Genomic DNA, 20,958 nt, shown 5'->3' with positions numbered 1-20,958 from the left:
TTAAATAGCCTGAGTCGACTTTACTGTCTTAGTAATTCCAAAAGTGACCATAACTAATAGTCAAATTTCTTGCAAAGACTGGGTTACGGCTGGGAATAGCAACAAGGCTGGAGCTGAGAAGACAGTGGCACCTGGGATTAGTCCTGGAAGTTGGTTTGCTGACCCCACTCACTGCTGTCTCTCCAGGCTGTGATCATTTGCCCTTCTCTTTTATCAGGTGTGCACGGGAAGCCTGGCTTACTAGGCCCCAAAGGTGAGCAGGGCAGCCCTGGGACACCAGGACAGGTGGGACAGCCAGGCACCCCAGGATCTAGTGGTCCATATGGCATCAAGGGCAAATCTGGGCTCCCAGGAGCACCAGGCTTCCCAGGCATCTCAGGTAGGTCCTTCAGAGGAAGAGTCCCACCTTGACAGACTTCAGCTAGGCCCTGGGCCCAGATGCCCTGGGGGGGCAATAGCAATAGTGGGACATGGTCAGAATTTAGAATGAGACTTGACTTTCCTAAGCTCTCAAGTTTCAAATCTCAAGTCACCCTTGCAGTACCAAGCAGAACAGATTGCTGCAGGTTAGCTTCCAAACTATTGCCACAAATCCTTCCCCTCCCCCCGCCTCCTCCATGGCCTCATGCCCAGTTTTCAGGTTTCAACTCTCCCGACCTCCCCAGTTAGAGAAGCCACCCTCATCGTTGAGGGAGTCTAGTCCATCTCCATGCCTTCACTGGTGCTGTGGGCAGCCTGCTTTTGGTTGGGGAGAAGCTTGAGCAGAGTGTGACCACACTGGCAGCCTGTCTCTCAGGCGAGAGTGCCTCCAAGGACCCATGGCCAAGTGTCTTTTACTCAGCAGTGGGGCCTGACACTTGCTGCTTCCAGACTCGTGTTTGCAGCTTTGCCTTTTTCTCGCACCACCCTCCTCAACCTGCTTCGGTGACTGCACCATTCCCAACCGCCCCTTACTCCTGGCCTAGTGACTGAAGCTGAGTTATTTGCAGAGCCATTAATGTCCTTTTTATTCCCTTTGTCTCTCTGTGTTTCTGAGATCTTCACATAGGCTGCCTCAGTGAGAAAACACAGCACACAAGCTCACAGACTAACACCCCCACTGGCTCTGCCACTCAGGAATGTATCTGATTATACACTATAACATGGCCTTGCTTACAAGGCCAGGGATCCCTGAGCTCCTGCTGTGGGGTTGGCTCCCATTGAATTTTTCCCTTGTTGTGGAGTTCCCTTCACAGCCTCCCATTTGAATCCTGGGGCTTGCAGCTACTTGATGCTTTTCAATCCATAGAAAGCCAAGTCAGCCATTCATTTGGGTCCTTGGGGACCCAAATACCTCTGTCGTCATTGATTTAATCCTTTCGTTTTTTAATTTCCTTGCTTTGTACCTGAACATTCCACTTTGGCAGCAGCTCAGGAGGTTAATCCCATTGACCAACTTTAAAGCGTGGGGAAAGACGTCTCAGAATACCTAGGAGACCAAATGGGCCTTGTGGGTTTCTACAGTACTTGGCACTAGGGGGTCTTTCAACCTTAATGCCAAGGAACTGGCTGACTTAACTGATTGCTTGAGGGATTAAAAGGGCAACCCCGTATCCAAGGCTCCCTGGGAGGCTGAAACAACAGCTCAGCTTTAACCTCTACTTCACCGATTGGCTCAGGAAACAGCCATTGTGGTGTGATTCAGACTGGAAGTACCAGGAAACTGGAGCCTACTTGCCACCCTGGCTTCCTGGAGCTCCATTCAGGGGCTAAAGTGTAAACCACATTCACAAAGGGACAAAAAGTTATAATCAGAAGGGGTTTGCTCTCCCTGCCAGCGACTCTGCCATGCTGGAAGTAATAACCATTGGCGTGGCACTCTGGGTAGTAGATGCTAACGCTTCAGCCAACTAAGAACTCTGCCTGTTAGCAGTTTGCATGTGCTATTGTTAAAGGGCCATTTACAAAACCTAAGAAGCCAAACCAATCAGAAGCTATGATATAGGCAGTGGCCCAGATCTGGCCAGAGCCTCACTTGACAGCTGTCCTGTGTTCTCTCCTGTGCTGATTCAGGACATCCTGGAAAGAAAGGAACAAGAGGCAAGAAAGGTCCTCCTGGATCAATTGTAAAGAAAGGGCTGCCAGGGTTAAAAGGCCTTCCTGGAAATCCAGGCCTAGTAGGACTGAAAGGAAGCCCAGGCTCTCCAGGGGTCGCTGGGTTGCCAGCCCTCTCTGGATCCAAGGGTAAGTGAAGTGATCAGTGAAGTGACCAGTGGTTGCCAAAAAGGAGCATTTCAGCTGCGCAGCTTGCTCCTTCCTCTCTGCCTAGGAATGGGAAATGGGGAGGGACTTGGACAGGGCTTTTTGTGTCAAGATAGTTGGACAAGGCTAGTGCTAAAGGGGGACCCTTGGTCAAGGTGAGTCACCCTTACTGCCTGCTGGGTGGAACACTAGGCTGAGTATCATGGTCAGCAAAGCCCTGGGCAGTACCAGCCACACTGGGTTTACTCATTTGCATAGTCCTACCATGGAGGCTGATAGCATTCACTTCCTATGATTGCCTTGATAGCCATTGGTAGTTGGGCAGGTGGTATCTCCATTTAAAATAAGGGAAAGTGAGTGGTTTAAGGTCACACAACTGGTTAGCAGCAGAACCAGGCTAAAGCTCATCTCCTTGCCTCCTGGCCCTAGGCTTTTTTTTTTTTCCTGTGTCACACATGAGCTATAACTTGGTGAATCATAAGAGAGGGGCCCAGCTGTTTTGTTTTGTTTTTTTTTTTGACAGAGTTTTGCTCTTTCAAGTGAAGTGGCACGATTTCGGCTCACTGCAACCTCTGCCCCCCAGGTTCAAGCAATTCTCCTGCCTCAGCCTCCCGAGTAGCTGGGATTATAGGCACCCACTACCACGCCCAGCTAATTTTTGTATTTTTAGTAGAGATGGGGTTTGGCCACGTTGGCCAGGCTGGTCTCGAACTCCTGACCACAGGTGATCCACCCGCCTCAGCCTCCCAAAGTGCTAGGATTACAGTGTGACCCACTGTGCCCGGCCGAGAGGAGCCCACTTCTTTCCTTTGTATTGTGTAGTGCCATGTCCCTATTCAGGAAGGTAGTATAATATGTAATAAATAAGAGTTTGGTAATGACTAAGACTTTGGAATTAGAGAAACCTGGGTTTGAATTCCTTCTCTGCAACTTCCTTGCTGTGTGACTTTGGGCAAGTTACTCAACCTCCCTGAGCCTCCATTTCCTTGTATGTAAGATGGGAGTAATAATAAAAGTTCTTGTTTTTCAACAGGAGAGAAGGGGTCTGTTGGATTCGTAGGTTTTCCAGGAATACCAGGTCTGCCTGGTATTCCTGGGACAAGAGGATTAAAGGGAATTCCGGGATCAGCTGGAAAAATGGGACCATCTGGACACGCTGGTACTCCTGGTGAAAAGGGTGAGCTGGGGAATTGAATTCTGGAACTGCTGCCCATGCTTTTCAATATACATATTTTGTTTGTTGACTTGGTTATTCCTGTGGTTTGTACCAAATCTATGTTAGATAATAAAATTTTGGGCTTCCGAATTAAGTCCTTTTAAACCAAAAGACTTAATCCCCTCTTAGTTAACACTGCATGTTAGAGGCCATGTGTGCCCATTCCCAGAAGACCAGTGGAGGAAGGTTTTGAGGAGAGTCTAAAGTTGCTGATGGACTTGGGATTTGTAGAAGAGGACATACACAGAAATGTGAAGTTGGGGGAATAGGGGTGGGGAATAAAATGGAGAGGCCCCAAAAGAGGGCTGTGGTGGTATGGGAGGAAATGATGTGAAAGGTCAGCCTTTGCCTGACCCTGCGTCTAAGCTCTCTTTCTCACGCTGATCTCCATCCCTGCAGGAGACAGAGGCAATCCGGGGCCAGTCGGAATACCTAGTCCAAGACGTCCAATGTCAAACCTTTGGCTCAAAGGAGACAAAGGCTCTCAAGGCTCAGCCGGATCCAGTGGATTTCCTGGGCCAAGAGGTGCTGGGGCAGGGGATGGATAGGAGAAATGCTCAAGAAAGGCTTCATAACCAAACTTGGCTTCCTTCTTGAGCAAAGCCCCCCATCCCCAACCTCAGAGCAGCAGTGTGGCTGGCAGCAAGGAGTCAAAGGAGGCTGCCTCCCCTGGGCCTGAAGGCTGCCTGGACTTTGAGACTGCCATTTGTTATTGCCACTGTAGAACTGAGGTTTTCAACCACAGGCAGTGGTACCCCTGGAGGAGCCTGAGCACTGTGCTGCTTTCCCAGTGTTGTAGCAGAAGCGACTCTGTCGCTGCCCCATAAGACTGAAAGCATCTCTCCCCGCTTCACGTTCACCTTTGAGCTAACTGCTCCCTGAGCCTGCACTTGGCCTGCGACCTGGGGCACCTGCATCTTGGCAAGCTGGGTTTTTCTTGCCCATTGTCTTTTTCCAAGTCTTTTTATTTCTTTTACAGGTGACAAAGGAGAGGCTGGTCGACCTGGGCCACCAGGCCTGCCTGGAGCTCCTGGCCTCCCAGGCATTATCAAAGGAGTTAGTGGAAAGCCAGGGCCCCCTGGCTTCATGGGAATCCGGGGCTTACCTGGCCTGAAGGGGTCCTCTGGGATCACAGGTTTCCCAGGAATGCCAGGAGAAAGTGTAAGTGTGACCAGATCTTTGTCTTTATACCGGAAAAGGCCCCCCATCTCAGGGGGATATACCCCCACTGCCCACCTCTCTGATCCCAGCTTACTTCTCAGCCCCTTCTCCCAGGACGTCCTCAGAAAGAGCTCTCTCCTTGAGTCTGACAGGTCTTCCCACCCTTTCCTGAACATCTCCTCCTCTGTTCTTTTGTTCACATCTCCCTGACATGGCAGAGCCTTCTCTTGCCTTTACAATTATCCAATATCTGCCTGCCCTTCAGTCCCCAGCCCAGGCACCGTCTCCTCCAGGAGTCCCTGAGCTCCCACCGTGCTGCCACTCTATACTTATCACTGCTGACATCAATTCTAGTTGCTTCTGTGTGGGTCTGACTTCCTCAATGAGATTGTTACGGCTTGAGAACAAGAACTACCTTACATGCTTTTTTCTCTGCACCCCACTGCCAGCATTTCATGTTGAGCCTGGCACATTGTAAGAATTCGTAAAAACTTCTTGATGTTTTGCTAGAAAGATCTTTGAAGCTCCACAAGGTGCAACGACTAGCAAAGAATCAAGTCCAGCTTATCTGGGCTCTTACAAGGCAAGGTGGAAGAGGTGGCTTAGCAATGAGACCAACCTGGATTTGAACTTCAGCTCCATTGCTCACTAGCTCTGTGATCTTGTGCACACTGTTTACCTTACCTAAACCTCACTTTCCTCATCTGTAAAAATTGGGAATAATATTTAAATAGCCTTCAGACAGTAGGGAGGGTTAAGTGACATCACACATTTAAAGCTCTTAACATTGTGTCTGGCACATAGCCGGCTCTGCATAAATAGCAGCTGTATCAAATGGTCTCAATGAATTGAATCACAGAACACCTGGGCTCCTTGCAGGCAAAGTCCCTGAACTTCAAAATGTCAGTCCATCTGATGGAGAGAACATGGTGCGTGCGCGCGTGCACACACACACACACACACACACACACACACACACACCTGAAGCAATTGAAAATAAATAGTTCTAGACTGGATAGTCCTGACTACTTACATTCTAGGGGGATAAAAACAAAGTGGGAATGCATTCTAGGAGAAGTCCCGGCATTAACAAAGGCTCAGAATTAGAAGATATGGCAATGTGCCTGATGAAGCCAGGCAAGGAAGCAGCCAAAATGGAGGGGTGTCCTGGGTAGTGGTCCAGTGCACACGGTGACCCAGCCCAGTACTCAGCCTCCTACCCAAAGCACTAAGTGGCATAAATCTTTACTGGATACTGGGTACATCTCAAAATGAACCAAAACCATAGCAGATATCGAGAAAAGAACTTTGCTGATGGCAGCTGACATGGCCACTTCCCAGACTCAGATAGTGTGTTGGACATTAGCCAGTGAACGCAGCTTTTCCTCTGAAAATGGTAACATTTGCCCAAATTCAGACTCCAGCACCTGCACACATACCACCTGCTACCTGGTGGCAGAAAGACCTTGTGTTCCTTGCGGAACCTGTGGCAGAGGGCTAACCCTGCAGGGTGAAGCAAAACTTCTTCCTATGCATAATGGCTCCAGAGCTTTGGCAAGGACAGTGGTAGCCAACTGTGTGTTGAGTCCATAGAGTGCCTGGCCTGTCATCTTCTGCATTTTCTAAGAGACTCGCTAGAATGGCCACACTGTGACTTCCTAAGATTCCCATTTTGATAAGCAGTGGGATCGAATCCTTCCCCTACAAACCCTAAGTATGTGCTCTGCCCTTTGTTCATGACCTTCCCGTTTGCAGGACGTAACATCCCCACTTCCAGCCCACAGTCCACCCTTGCCACAGAATACATGATGGACATCTCTCAGCCAGTGGCTCAGTGAGGGGTGAGGGAGTAAGAGGGTGGGCAGCCCTGAGCTCTGGGCAGAAATGATGATTCCCATATTTCTTTGAAGGGTTCACAAGGTATCAGAGGGTCGCCTGGACTCCCAGGAGCATCTGGTCTCCCAGGCCTGAAAGGTAAGGAGCATTTTTTTTTTCTTTTAATGTATTCTTCCAGAGCAAGGTAGATTTCTAGCAGGCCCAAGGGTCTCTCCTTTTTTTTTTTTTTTCTTTTTTAGGCAGAGTGTCGCTCTGTCACCTAGTGTCACCTAGGCTGGAGTGCAGTGGCGCAATCTCAGCTCACTGCAACCTCTGCCTCCCGGGTTCAAGCAATTCTCCTGCCTCAGCTTCCTGAGTAGCTGGGATTACAGGCATTCGCCACCACGCCTGGCTAATTTTTGTATTTTTGATAGAGATGGATTTCACCATGTTGGTCTGGCTGGTCTCAAACTTCTGACCTCGTGGTCTGCCCACCTCAGCCTCCCAAAGTGCTGGGATTACAGGCGTGAGCCACTGCACCTGGCCAGCCCAAGGGTCTCATGTGAGGGGTAACGGAGAGTCTGTGTTTAGGGGAAAGTGAATTCATTTACATTTTCTCTTTGGCCAAACCCCTTTTGCAGTCCTTGTTCCTCACAGACAATGCAACAAACAGTGGTACTTACCAAGATCTCTCCCTGTGGCTTTCATGGATCCAAGGAAAAGGCTGTCCTTTGGCTTTGTGGTTTTGCCCATCTGCTTTCCAGACTTAGCAGCGAGGAGAACCTCGGCTCCAGTCTCTTCTCCTGATAAACCCAGCCCACTAGACAGGAAAATTTCCCATTCTTTCTGGCATCACTGTTCCATTCTGGTGATGTTTGAGGGCCCTGCCTACCATCTTCTCTGCCCATACTGAGCCTAGTGATGTGTTTCCCAATGGAGATATGCTGTATGTAGCAGCATTTCATGCCAGTAGTCTGGTACCAGCATCCCAGCTCCTGGATGGTGGTTCATCGCTTTTTACCCAATGGATAATTTTGTCAAGGAGCTCCTCTGGCTACACTGAATCTGAAAAAAAAAAAATGTGTTCAAAAGATCTCAGTGGTGCAAAATGAGCTATAGCTTCTCCTGGCCATTTAAACAATGTATTGCAATCCTCAGGAGACAACGGCCAGACAGTTGAAATTTCCGGTAGCCCAGGACCCAAGGGACAGCCTGGTGAATCTGGTTTTAAAGGTAAGGTTGCTATATTTTTGTCTTGTTTGCCTCACAGACTCCACAAAACTGAGGATTAGAAGGAATTTTGGAGGTCAACCCCAAGTTCTGCAACTTCTATCCAGTGCAGAAAATGTCCTATCTATCAATTCCCCAAGCAAATCAGCCTACTCTTCCTTCAAGACTCATAGACTGGCAAAGACCTTTGGGATAATGGCCTACATCCCCTTAGTTTAGAAATTGTTATCTAAACTGTCCTTCTTGAACATTTCCACTCATTGCTCCCACTTATGAAGGGATACTCATAACAAATTTACTTGCTTCTCAATTGTAGAGCACCTTTCTAATGTGAAAACAGCCGCCACTATCCTTTTTAGAGTTTCTTCATTGGGTCTAGCTCCTTCAGCAATTCAGAATCTACTCTTTCCTATGGAGGAATACACTGCTAGAAATATGGCCTAATCACTCAGCATTTTTCTTGGTTTTATAGGTACAAAAGGAAGAGATGGACTAATAGGCAATATAGGCTTCCCTGGAAACAAAGGTGAAGATGGAAAAATTGGTGTTTCCGGAGATGTTGGCCTTCCTGGAGCTCCAGGTACCATGCCACATGATAACCTTATTCTGAAAGAGTTTGGATTAGCTTCAAGCCATGCCCCATTCTGAACCTCTGCCTTGGTTTCACATTTAGGATTTCCAGGAGTTGCCGGCATGAGAGGAGAACCAGGACTTCAAGGTTCTTCTGGTCATCAAGGGGCAATTGGGCCCCTAGGATCCCCCGGATTAATAGGACCCAAAGGTATGTGTATTGGGGAGCAGGCAGTGGGGGAAAGTCTTTCCCTCAATGAAGGACACCAACTACTTTATCTTAGAAGATACTAGCTAGGGTTAAGCCATGCCTACAGGAGTCATTGGACATGAGGAATCATGGGAAAGGAAGATGAAGAGTAATGAAGGCAGGCAAGCATGAGTGGGAAGAGAAGAATATGGGATCCATGAAGAGAAGAGCTAGCAAAGAAGGCAATTGCCCTGGCATGTGTAGCCTTTCCCTGACTTAGAGATTGGGCAGTGAGTTTCTGGAACCAGTCTCTGGGAGCTGACAACTCAAGGTCTTGACATTGCTACTCTGAGTTCTTCTTCAAGATACCTAATGAGCTGCCATCTTACTCCTAAAGCTGTATTGGTCTCTGATAAGAGTCATGAGAACCTATGGTGTAGGATATAGGTTGGGAGTGTTTTCTTCTCCCTCAGGGCATTAAATAAATGCCTCAAAAAAAGACCAGGACTTTAAAATAAGGACCTCGCAATGCCTTTGGGGGCAGGTAGCTACCTCTTGCTGATGCTTCATGATTCAGAGTTGCTGGAGCCATTTTTGACATTCTCTCCCCTCAGGCTTCCCTGGATTTCCTGGTTTACATGGACTGAATGGGCTTCCGGGCACCAAGGGTACCCATGGCACTCCAGGTTAGGAAGACCCTCAGGGTGAAGAAGAGGGCATCAGCTCTTCCAGAAGCCTGGCAAGGGCTGGCCATGAATTCTCGACTGTGGTGTATCCCATATCCTTGGACTCATAGATCTCCTTATCAGCCTCCAATTTGAGGTCCCTTGATATGGAGAAGAAAGAGGACGGGGTTTTTTCTTCTATTCAAATTAACTTTCTTTCTTGTTACTTCAGTACTCTGCTTCTGGTGTCTGTCAGTCAGGCTTCTCAGGCCACAGGCGAGTGAGCTAGGCAGGAAGGCCTCACCTCCACTGAGGTCTGCCCCCTACCCTGCATCTCCTCCTAGGACCTAGTATCACCGGTGTGCCCGGGCCTGCTGGTCTCCCTGGACCCAAAGGAGAAAAAGGATATCCAGGAATTGGCATCGGAGCTCCAGGGAAGCCGGGCCTGAGAGGGCAAAAAGGTGATCGAGGTGAGTCCAAGTCAGGCCTTGTAGAGGCTGGGTGAGGCCTTGCTGGGAGAGTCAGGTTTAGGGTACAGCAGGGCCATGTGGCTCACAGGGTTGGGCTGTGAGTGTCTTCACATCTCTGGGAGTCTCACAACCCAGTGGGAATGACTGCTGAGAAAGAGAGGATAGGCTGTGCTTAGCATTTTCCGGTGAAGACTGTCAGGGCACAGTTCACCACGTCCATTTTAGCCTCCAGATTCTCTTCTGCTCCTCCTTGCTAACCTCAAGCCTCTCTGGCATGCTTGGTCAGAGCTTGGAATTATTGGTCCTGAGGGACAGGGCTTGTCCATTTAGTGAGAGGTTGGCTGGCATTTCCTCAGTGTCCAGTGTGGATGGCACTCCCAGGGCCCTGGGAAGACAGTGTGGCTGCTGGAAGGATCCCAAGACTAAGATGATACAAGTCTCCACCGGACAGAACCACAGCATACCCTCAACTAGAATTTGTTGGGTTTACTAGAAAGCAGGTTCTACCCTAATCTCGGCCCCTGACTCATCACATGGCCTGAAGTCCCTTTCTGAGTCTCCCTTTCCCCACCTCTCAAAAAGTAAGAATGACTTGTGTTCTTCAACTTTTCCTCAGGAAAGTTCCAAAAACCCGTGTACATTCCACTCCATGTTAACCAGGAAATGAATTCACCATAGCATCACGGTTAAGAGTATGGTCTCTGAAATCAGACTAGCTGGGTTCAAATTCAAGCTATACCTCTCACTAGCTATATGACTTTAAACAAGGAAGTTACTTGTTCCTCAATCCAAAATGTGCCCTTAGTTTTCCTTTTCTATAAAATGAACATTATAACAGAACCTACCTCATAGGTTTTCTGAGGAATCAATGAGGAGCGAAGTAAGATATACAAAAGCTCAGTGCCTGGCACATAGTATATACTTAAGAATATTATTGCATGTTACCTGGGGAAATCATATTTGCAAAATTTCCTGTTTCTCTTTGCTCTGGGGCTTGAGGTCTCACCACATTTTGTTTATGTGCATGTTTGTGTACAGTGTATATGTTTCCCAGGGACTATATTCATATATTAATTCATTTCCTGCTGCATTTTAAATTGATGCATCTGCTGTTTCTGTGTTTCTTCTTCCCTTTGATCTGGACCAAACTGTTCTTTTCCGAAAGCCAGCAGCTTCTCCAGAGGAAGGGCTCAAAGCAGGGTCCAAGCCTGCCCAGAGACTGTCTTCTTTCATAGGATATAGGGAAGAGGGGACTGGATAAAAGCACAGGGACATTTTCTTTTGTTTTCAAATCTTGATGGTCATTAGATTATTCATTTTCTTTAGCTATCTGAGATAATAAAATCACAATTATGCATGTAGTAAACAGCACAGGTCAAGAAGGATACATTTCAGCAACATAGCACTAAGCAAAAAACAAACATGTCACAGAGGAATACATTTGGTATGATTCCATCAATAAATGTTCAAAAATAAGCAAAACCAACCAATACATTGTTTAGAGATATACATGGTCAAACTGAAGAAAAAGGAAGAGGATGATGAACAAAATTCAGGAGTGATTGCCTCTGAGAGGGAGGGAAGGAAGAGGTGGAGGGCACACAAGGAAATTCAAAACAAGTGACATCTTAAGTTGAGTGGTTGAAACACAAGTGTCATTGTATCTGAATTATTCTTTGCATATTATAAATATTATGTCTTATCTTCTCAATATCTAATTAAAACAATTTCTTTAAAAAGAATACAAGAAATATCACACCACCCACCCACCCCACAGGAACCTATCTTTGATTTGACAATGGGAGTCAGTGCAATATGATGATTTACTCCTAAGAAAACATCATAGAGTGGTTGGGTGCAGTGACTCATGCCTGTAATCCTAGCACTTTGGGAGGCCATGGCAGGCAGATTGCTTGAGCCCAGGAGTTGGAGACCAGCCTGGGTAACATGGTAAAACTCTGTTTCTACAAAAAATACAAAAATTAGCAGAGCATAGTGGTGTGCGCCTGTAATCCCAGCTACTCGGGGGCTGAGGTGGGAGGATTGCTTGAGCCTGGGAGGTTGAGGCTGCAGTGAGCCCTGACCACATCACTGCACACCAGCCTGGGCAACAGAGAAAGACCCTATCTCAAACAAACTAACCAATAAAAAAACTTCATAGAGCAATCCCTCTCATTACAGTACTGTTATCTAAATAACTTTCAACGATACTATCTGTTTTCATAATTGCACTAAATATGTAGAGGCTGCATTTATATATTTTGTTTTTTCAAGGCTTTGACAATGGACTGAGTTGGAAAAATGGGCTGTTTTGCATTTTCATTTGCTCATTTAAAGTGTTTTATTGTTAAAGAAATGCATGAGCTTTTTGCAATACTTGAAGTCAGTAGTGCCTTTATTTCAGGTTTGATAACACGTAAGTGTAATTATAAAATCAAGAAACAGGTAAACGGAGAAAGAGTCTCCAAAAACTGCCATGGGAACTTTTATAATTTGTGTACTGCCCACCACTGCCTACTCTATCACACATGTGGTGTCTTGTTTATTAGTTTTGCATAATTTCAGCTTATATATATAAGCTATATATATATATGCTTTATATGTATATATACATAATATATGTGTAGAGCTGTATTTTCAGAAAAAAAGTATACAATATGTCTTTCTTTTCAGATTTTTACCCTGGGGATAAAGAAAAATATTTCAAAGGTTCGCCAAACCAGAAGTAACAATTCTATGAGTACCACAACGTGGCTTAGCTAATAGTTTTCTTTTTGTGTTTTTTTTTCCTGGACCTAAGAGACCTAGAGAGACTTTTCTCAAAATTTATTTTTTCTTTGTCTAAATTTCAAGATTCAATTAATTAATGAGCTATTTAAGAACACCCAAATCTACCATCACTTTATATAAATTTTCATGGATTTACCTTAATAAGAGAAATTCAGCATGTTTTTGCATTTTTCTTGTCACAAAAGATAAAATTCGATGTTAACATTTTTGGATTTTCTTGTCGCAAACAAAAATTAAGAATCTCAACCACCAGAACAGTTTATCAACCAGTTTGAATCCATTTATCTTCATTTGAATATCTTCTAGAATATCCCAAAGTAATAAATATACATCTTCCGTGCTACATGTATAATATCAACACCTACCTTTGTGTTTTCCCATCAAGATTACCATCGATGTATTTGATATGTGAGCACTAAATAAATCTTCTGTGATCAGATGAAAGTTTTGGTTTTGAACATATTACAATAGAAATAGTTCCACAAACAGAAAACATGTAAAGCAGTATTAAAATTTGAGCAAATGAGTATTCTGTATCTATTGTAATAAGTGGTTATTCTCTTTGGCCAAAAAGGGAGGAGGGATTTAGTACAGAGACATTTGTTCCATAGGCAATTAAGCACTCACTTGGCTCATATCATGAAAAGATATGAAAAGATTGTTTCATATAAAACAATCTATAAAAGATTGTTTTCCAGTTTGCCTAGAAATTGCAGAAGATAGCCCTAGAAGACACAGAGGCACCGCACTCTTGCTGCCTCCATTCTGATCGGCCTGGTGTCTGTTCTGACTGGCTGGGGTCTGTGGCCTACGTTCTGTAACCTTTGTGCAGCATCAGACATAACTGGCTAACTTAAGAGGTGTTTTTTGACACAGACAGTAGGTTTAAAATCACTTTGGAAACTTAAAAGTCCAGGTGCTCAGTCATGCCTTCTTTTCTTTCTGGTGTGGGGGAAATTGGCCTAAAATATTTCCATTACCAGTGAGGTAAGGGAGCTAGAACTTTCCAACAAAACGCACCTCCAGCTGGAAAAGGGGAGTCTCTGAGCCCTTGTCAGTTGTTTGTCTGCTTTCTGGGAAGGAAGGATTATGGGAGAAGAGCCCTCTGCTGGCGTTCTCTGGTCTGGCTCCTACCTAACTGCTTCCATTTTCTCTGTGTGAGCTTCCATTTTCTCTGAAAGAGCCTGGCCATCTTCTGGGCACACGGAGCCTATCCAGCCCCTTTTATTTATTCTTTACAGGTTTCCCAGGTCTCCAGGGCCCTGCTGGTCTCCCCGGTGCCCCAGGCATCTCCTTGCCTTCACTCATAGCAGGACAGCCTGGTGACCCCGGGCGACCAGGCCTAGATGGAGAACGAGGTAAAGACAGGAAGCCCAAAAGAGGGCTAGCTACCACCTTTTGTCTGACATTTGGGGAAGTCATGTATACAGCGCAGCCAAGTCCCTGTTGCTGGACATATGTGGGTGTGTTTGGCTTCACATCCCTCCCCGAGTGGGGACACAGGGGACTTGAGCCGAGTGCATTTTGCTAAAATGGTTTGGGAAAGTCTGGGCACTGGGACCCCACAGATGGTGAGGGAACAGTCTCTGTCCTGGGAATGGGCTTTGGAGTCCTGTCAGTCCCTAGGCCTTCTGCAGTGGCTACTGCCTGTTCACCTGCCCCTTGCCCCTCTTCCGATCTTATCCCTAGGCCGCCCAGGCCCCCCTGGACCCCCAGGTCCCCCTGGGCCATCCTCGAATCAAGGCGACACCGGAGACCCTGGCTTCCCTGGAATTCCTGGACCTAAAGGGCCTAAGGGAGACCAAGGAATTCCAGGTTTTTCTGGCCTCCCTGGAGAGCTAGGACTGAAAGGTACGGCTGCTCGGCTGGCCGCTGGGCCCTTCCCCACTCCACGGCCAGGACTCCTTCCTGCAGTCCTGTGAAGAGAGGCCGGTGGCCGATGTTCTTCCCCACCTCACCCCTGCCTATCCTCCACCCCTACCGCCCCTACCATGCCAGGACCTGACTTGCTTCCTTTGGACTTTGTCAGGCATGAGAGGTGAGCCTGGCTTCATGGGGACTCCAGGCAAGGTTGGGCCACCTGGAGACCCAGGATTTCCCGGAATGAAGGGGAAGGCAGGGCCAAGAGGTAAGTTGGGAGCATGTGCTGGGCTGATCCAGAGCTCGAGGGAGGGGCCTGGTGGTAAGGTTCCTTCAGGCATCATTGCCCACCACGCCAAGAAATTCTGAATGTCTAAAACAGCTGGGTCAAAGTACCCCAGAGAGGCAGTTTCTCTACCTTGGGGATCCTTCAGCCTCTATCACCTCCCAGGACTGAAGACCACTGCTGCCTTGCCACCATGGATCCTGCTACTGACTGCCTCTCTGTGTTATCTCTGCATTAGTGGGCATTGGGTTTGCACTCAGATCACCACCCACCCGTTTGCTCAATTCAGAAATAAAGAACCATCTTTTGCATCCTTTCCCACCCCCACTCACACACATGCAATCTAGTAGCAAGCCCTGAGGCTTGTACTTCCTAAATGTGCTTTGTATCTGTTCACCTCGCAGTACCTTGGTTGCTACCCCCAGATCCAAGCCACCAATAGTTCTCAGGCAGCACCCTTCCTCCCCCGACCCTAGCGGTCACTTTTCCACATAGTGGCCAAAAAGAGCTTATAAAAACATAAATCATCCAGTGGCTTCCCATGGCATAGGAATGAACTAACCGTGGCCTGCAAAGCCCTGTGTGATGCCTCCCTCTTCATCCTCATGACCAGCCCTTCCCCTTTGCTGCTCACTGTGCTCCTGCCATACTGGCCTCTTTCAGTTATCCAAAAACACCAAGTCCTGGACTATCACAGGGCCTTTGCACATGCTACTTCTACTTCCCAGAGTGCACTTGCCCGTCTACTCTTTAAATAGCAAAGTCCTTCCAATGTTTTGGTGGTCTCAGTTTAAATGCCATTGCTTGCAAAAGGCCACTGATCATTCTCTAAAACAGATGCCTCCACCCCATACCACCCTCTGCTCCCTCCCAGTGTCCCTGTGTTAGTCCTTTCCTCCACAGTACTTCTCCCAACTTGCACTCAGATTAACAGTATTTGTCGAGTTAGGCATTATTCATCTTCATCACCAGACCATAATCTCCATAAATGTCTGTCATATTCATTGCTCTATCCCCAGAGCTACCAGGACCCTGGCATATAATAAGCACTGGGGAAATATTTGTTCAATGACTTACTAAGCAAATTATGCTATTAGAAAGGCAGCTGGCTGGTGTCGGGTTCCTAGGCTGGGATGCCAACTGAACCTCTGGGGTTAGAAGCATCCCCTCAGCCTCCTTGGCACTGTGTTCTAACCAGTGAGTAAACCAGCCACCCCAGCCCTGAGAGAAGGCTCAGCTCACCATATTAGCAGCAAATGCTTCCGGACTGCCTGTCACCCGCTGGGCCCAGTGCTGGGCCCTGAGGAGACAGGATGAATATGACCCAGTTCCTTCCCTCTTGGAGCTACCCAGCCACTGGGGAGAGAGATGGATAAAGAAGGCATTGTATAATATCACACAGTGCCATCCTGGAGATATCCAGATATCCTGTGGGGACAAACAGGGTAGAAAGCTGTTGATTGCAAATTAGTAAAGAAGGCTTCTGGGGCCCCAGTCGCCTGCCTCTGCCTCAGCCTGATGTTCTTATTTCCCCCACCTGCCCACAGGCTCTTCTGGCCCCCAAGGTGCTCCTGGACAAACACCAACTGCAGAAGCTGTCCAGGTTCCTCCTGGACCCTTGGGTCTACCAGGGATCGATGGCATCCCTGGCCTCACTGGGGACCCTGGGGCTCAAGGCCCTGTAGGCCTACAAGGTGAGGAGGGTGCCAGAGAAAGGAGATTTGTTGGGGAGTTGAGACAGCTTGGCTGAGAGGCTGGCTTGGATGTCCAGCTCCAAGGGTGTGTCTTCAACAAGCGTTGCCTCTGTTCATTCACGAAGCTCCCAAGCTTCCTGTTGGGGAGAAGAAGGGCCAGCAGGACCAGCAGGGTGGTTGTACTTGGTACTTGGCTTTAGAGGATGTGAGGGCAGAGCAAGGTTGCTACTCCAGACCACTCGCCCCTCTCTAATGTGCTGCAGAGAGATGGAGGGAGTGTGGTGGCGAATAAAGGGCCACACAAGACAATGAAGAAAGTCCAAGGCTGGGGGACAGAAAACCTGGCCTCTAATTGGAGTAAGTTAGAAGTTTCTCTGGGTCTCGGTGTCCTCATTTTCTTCTTCTTCTTTCTTCTTTCTTCTTTCTTCTTCTTTCTTCTTTCTTCTTCTTTCTTCTTTCTTCTTCTTTCTTCTTCTTTCTTCTTCTTCTTCTTCTTCTTCCTCCTCCTCCTCCTCCTTCTTCTTTTTATTTTTTTTTATTTTTGAGATGGAGTCTTGCTCTGTCACCCAGGCTGAGAGTGCATTAGCGCCATCTCGCCTCACTGCAACCTCCACCTCTCGAATTCAAGTGATTCTCCCGCCTCAGCCTCCCGAGTAGCGGGGACTACAGGTGCATGCCACCACACCCAGTTAATTTTTGTATTTTTAATAGAGACAAGGTTTCCCCATGTTGGCCAGACTGGTCTTGAACTCCTGACTTAAGGTGATCTGCCTGCTTTGGCCTCCCAAAGTACTGGGATTACAGGCATGAACCACTGCGCCCAGCCTCGGTGTCCTCATTTCTGATATGGGATGCTTGCCATTGCCCTGCATAATTTCCATTGTTGCTGGAAGGATGAGAAGAAGGGAGGTGGAAGTGGGCATAAAGGGGCTCAGAAAGGCTAAGTTGAGGGCACTGCCCCAGGGCAGAGATGCCCGCATGAACTAAGAACTAGCCCAGGCGGCTGCAGCCTTGATGTGCAGTGTGCACACCAAGTCGACAGCCAGTGCACCGTCTCCTAGTGAGTCTCGGGCATGACACACAAGTCCCCTTTCCTGGGGAAGGCGCCTGAGGACCCTCTACATTGAGTACCCTCCTTTGGGCTTTCTCTCCTGCAGGCTCCAAAGGTTTACCTGGCATCCCCGGTAAAGATGGCCCCAGTGGGCTCCCGGGCCCACCTGGGGCTCTTGGTGATCCTGGTCTGCCTGGACTGCAAGGCCCTCCAGGATTTGAAGGTCTGATGATGCCACATTAGGAGGCGGAGCGGGGGGTGGTCTGGGATGGTTTGAGGCTAGGGGGTGAGTAAAACTTCGAGTCTGAAACTTAATAAACCCAGTGGTAGAGCTTGACACTCCTAAGATGCTCAAAAACTGGGCTCTAAGTCCATTCACTCCCCACTACCCTCTGAGCCTGTGAAGGGATACCCTACATTCTGGAAGGCAAAGGACTGTTCCAAATCCTTTTCTGGGCTCTCTTCCAGTGCTTAAAAGGTCTGACTTTATACTACAGATGGCCCCCTGCCCTTTACCTCCCCTTTTCTACCCAGGGATTCTGACACACATGGGAGGGGGATGTTCAAGGAATAACAACACTTGAGATAAGGTGTGGCTGTCCATATACCTCTTCTATTTGTGTCCCACTTTATATTGGGGATGACAAATTAGTTGTCCTGAGTAGAGAACAGTTCAGAGGCTCGGTGGGAAACTGTGGCAGTTGATTTGTCATGTCTGTCATGGGCAGGAGAGGAGGGCAAGATTTTACCCTGCTAATCCTAACTCTGCTTTCGATGCCTCTGATTCAGCAGCTACATAGTTATTTCCTATGAGGGCCTGCAAGGCTGGACCTGAGAAGTATCCCTCTCCACACCCTAATCCCCACTGAGAGAGACCCCAAGGTCAGGTGGCTATGGGAAGGAAGCCTAACAATGTACTTTGAAAAATGGGGCGTCTGTAGCTGGATACATCTGAGATAGAGTTGTAGCTCTACCACTTACTAGCTGTAGGACATCTGAGCCTCAACTTACTCATCTAAATATTGGGGTGGTAATACCATTTTCCAGGGTCATCGTGAGGATTGAGTGAGATAATACATGTGTATAACATGCCTTGGACAATGTGTGGTACAATGTGAGTAGCTGATGTTATCAGCACCACACTCACCTTTTATGATCTGTCTCTCTCAGGAGCTCCAGGACAGCAAGGCCCCTTCGGGATGCCTGGAATGCCTGGCCAGAGCGTGAGAGTGGGCTACACGTTGGTAAAGCACAGCCAGTCGGAACAGGTGCCCCTGTGTCCCATCGGGATGAGCCAGCTGTGGGTGGGGTACAGCTTACTGTTTGTGGAGGGACAAGAGAAAGCCCACAACCAGGACCTGGGTAGGTATCAGCTCTGACAGCCAGCCCTGGTCACCTGTCCCCACAAACACCAACAGCCAACCCCTCTCTTCTCCCAGCCCTTTCTAGGTCCACTGTTGTGTAGTGAGTTACAAGCATCAGTTCTGGAGTCAGGTGGATCTGGATTCAAATCCTGGCTCTGTCACTTACTAGCTGTGTACACTGCATTAGTTATTCAACCTCTGTAGGCTTTGGCTTCCTCCTTAATGGAACAAAGCTAATTCTAGTACCTATCACACAGGCTGGTGGAAAGATTGCATGAATCAATCACCCAATGTAAATTGCTTAGAGCAACATTTGGCATTTAACCATCCATTAAATATTAGCAATTAGTAGTAGTAATAATAATAATAATAATATGACCTGCAGGGCAATGATGATTACCTGAGAATTAATTGTGTTGTCTGCAGGTGTGCTAAATCTTAAAAGCAGACTCAGTCTATTAAATGCTGTTTCTTTCAAAGCAGATTAATTAGGGCGGAATTATACAGCTTATAAAAAGATTCTTGTTATTATCAAATTTCCCTGGTGCATTTAAAATAGAATTTGATCAACACACTTCGGCGCATGTACAATGTTACAGGATTGGAAGGAGAGGGCTGCCTCAGTCTGGTGCAAGTGGTTGGATGTAAACCCAAACCGCCATCTCGTCAAAGCCCCTCAGCCAGACCTCCCCTGCCCTTGCCCACTTTCTCTCCTTCCAGGCTTTGCTGGCTCCTGTCTGCCCCGCTTCAGCACCATGCCGTTCATCTACTGCAACATCAACGAGGTGTGCCACTATGCCAGGCGCAATGATAAATCTTACTGGCTCTCCACTACCGCCCCTATCCCCATGATGCCCGTCAGCCAGACCCAGATTCCCCAGTACATCAGCCGCTGCTCTGTGTGTGAGGCACCCTCGCAAGCCATTGCTGTGCACAGCCAGGACATCACCATCCCACAGTGCCCCCTGGGCTGGCGCAGCCTCTGGATTGGGTACTCCTTCCTCATGGTAAGGTCCTGCACTGTCCCCTCCCCTAGTTGGAGGCAAAGGGCCCCTTGGACTGGTGTCAAGGGACACCAGGTAGAAAGCATAGAGTTTGAAAAGAAGAGAAATGCTTGGACTGGGCTTGGCTAAAGAATGGAGAACCCAGTTCTGCATGAATGGCAGCTAGTTATGGGTGTAGGGGAAAGACAGCAGTTTGCACCCAGTGGTTCAGGGGCTAGAATATCTGTGAGTCACAGGTCAATGCCCCGCCGTCTCCCTGCCCGCTTCAGTTATGCCACACCCAAGGGAAGAGCAAAACACACTAAAATCTGGGAGGACAGTGAGGGAGAGGCTGTCACTACTTGGGGCCAGGACACAGTCTCACTAATCAGCCCAGCCATGGCACTGTCCCCTCTTCTCTCCACCCTCCCAGATCCCTCTGGCCTCTGCCATCTCCTCCCAAAAGGCTTTGATGAGTGCATGCTGCGTTTATATGTCCTTGCTGGTATTTTTGCTGCCTCTCCATTTTGGTGGGAAGGCAGCGGTCAGCCATGTTGTGTGTCTTGCTAAGAAAAAGAATATCTGCAGGCCCAAAGAGGCATCAAGTCCCTCACATAATATCCTGTGAATACCTGGGGATGTTTCTTCAAATAAAAGGTCAGGTTTAGGGTCAGGACATCCCCCAGGGAAAACCACTGTGGCACCCATTGAAGTACTCTGCCTTGCCAGAGCTTCTCTGTTGAATTGCCAAGGGTGAGATGGTGAGAGAGTGTCTTTAAAAAATGACCAAAGCTGCAGGCTCCCCAACATTAGCGTACCTACCTGGAGAAAGGTACTTTTCCTTGTTATGCTCTGTCTTTGGACATTGGACAGTTTATCCCAGTGTAATACAGAATCACCTCAGCTGTCCTTCTGTCCTGTCCACCACCCTGACCAGGAAATAAGAAGAGGCCCCTGAGCTTCCACAGGAAATGATACAAACGCTGTGTACTAAATCTCATGTGCCCTGCTTATGGGAGGGCTCTTAGCCCTTATTCAGAGTCTCTTTACTCTTCCTTTACACATTAATTCCAATATACTAGAATATTATTCCTGAACATATGTAAGGGTGAGAAGTTGGACTGCCTAGCAAGGCATCTTGAAGCAATGAGACATACCTATTAAAAAGGAGAAAATAATTTAAAGGAGGCCCAAGGATTCTACGGGCCGTACCCCTTGGTATGGGGCTCTTGCATAATCATCGCCCACAAAAACTGACATTCACAATGACGAGCCTGATTCATCTGCAAAGTTTAAAATAACCTAGTGTCTGCTACTTAGTAAAGCAGGAAAATGTATTGTGCGCTTTAGAAAGTTTTTGATTCTCAGGGTC

At 47.7% G+C, this 20,958-nt stretch overlaps 1 protein-coding gene across 3 annotated transcripts in view; it reads left to right on the top strand.

The window, feature by feature from the left end:
• Positions 1-20,958, top strand: part of COL4A6 (collagen type IV alpha 6 chain) — a 276,876-nt gene that overhangs the window by 252,478 nt on the left and 3,440 nt on the right. For 2 of the 3 annotated variants that reach the window (XM_054472576.2, XM_054472577.2), the window contains 18 exons: positions 218-379; positions 2,053-2,223; positions 3,275-3,418; positions 3,857-3,982; positions 4,437-4,618; positions 6,529-6,592; positions 7,592-7,666; positions 8,136-8,243; positions 8,337-8,444; positions 9,038-9,109; positions 9,433-9,558; positions 13,590-13,706; positions 14,038-14,199; positions 14,378-14,476; positions 16,042-16,188; positions 17,346-17,462; positions 18,410-18,601; positions 19,324-19,610. In XM_054472576.2, the coding sequence (XP_054328551.1) occupies positions 218-379; positions 2,053-2,223; positions 3,275-3,418; positions 3,857-3,982; positions 4,437-4,618; positions 6,529-6,592; positions 7,592-7,666; positions 8,136-8,243; positions 8,337-8,444; positions 9,038-9,109; positions 9,433-9,558; positions 13,590-13,706; positions 14,038-14,199; positions 14,378-14,476; positions 16,042-16,188; positions 17,346-17,462; positions 18,410-18,601; positions 19,324-19,610 (2,459 nt within the window). The remainder of the gene's footprint in view (positions 1-217; positions 380-2,052; positions 2,224-3,274; positions 3,419-3,856; positions 3,983-4,436; positions 4,619-6,528; positions 6,593-7,591; positions 7,667-8,135; positions 8,244-8,336; positions 8,445-9,037; positions 9,110-9,432; positions 9,559-13,589; positions 13,707-14,037; positions 14,200-14,377; positions 14,477-16,041; positions 16,189-17,345; positions 17,463-18,409; positions 18,602-19,323; positions 19,611-20,958) is intronic. The other variant, XM_063660364.1, reaches the window with a different exon arrangement.

This window comes from Pongo pygmaeus, chromosome X, assembly GCF_028885625.2.
Source record: "Pongo pygmaeus isolate AG05252 chromosome X, NHGRI_mPonPyg2-v2.0_pri, whole genome shotgun sequence".
NCBI classification, from domain to species: Eukaryota; Metazoa; Chordata; class Mammalia; order Primates; family Hominidae; genus Pongo; species Pongo pygmaeus.
The sequence above is the reverse complement of the archived record's forward strand: the minus strand, read 5'-3'. Positions and strand labels throughout refer to the sequence as shown.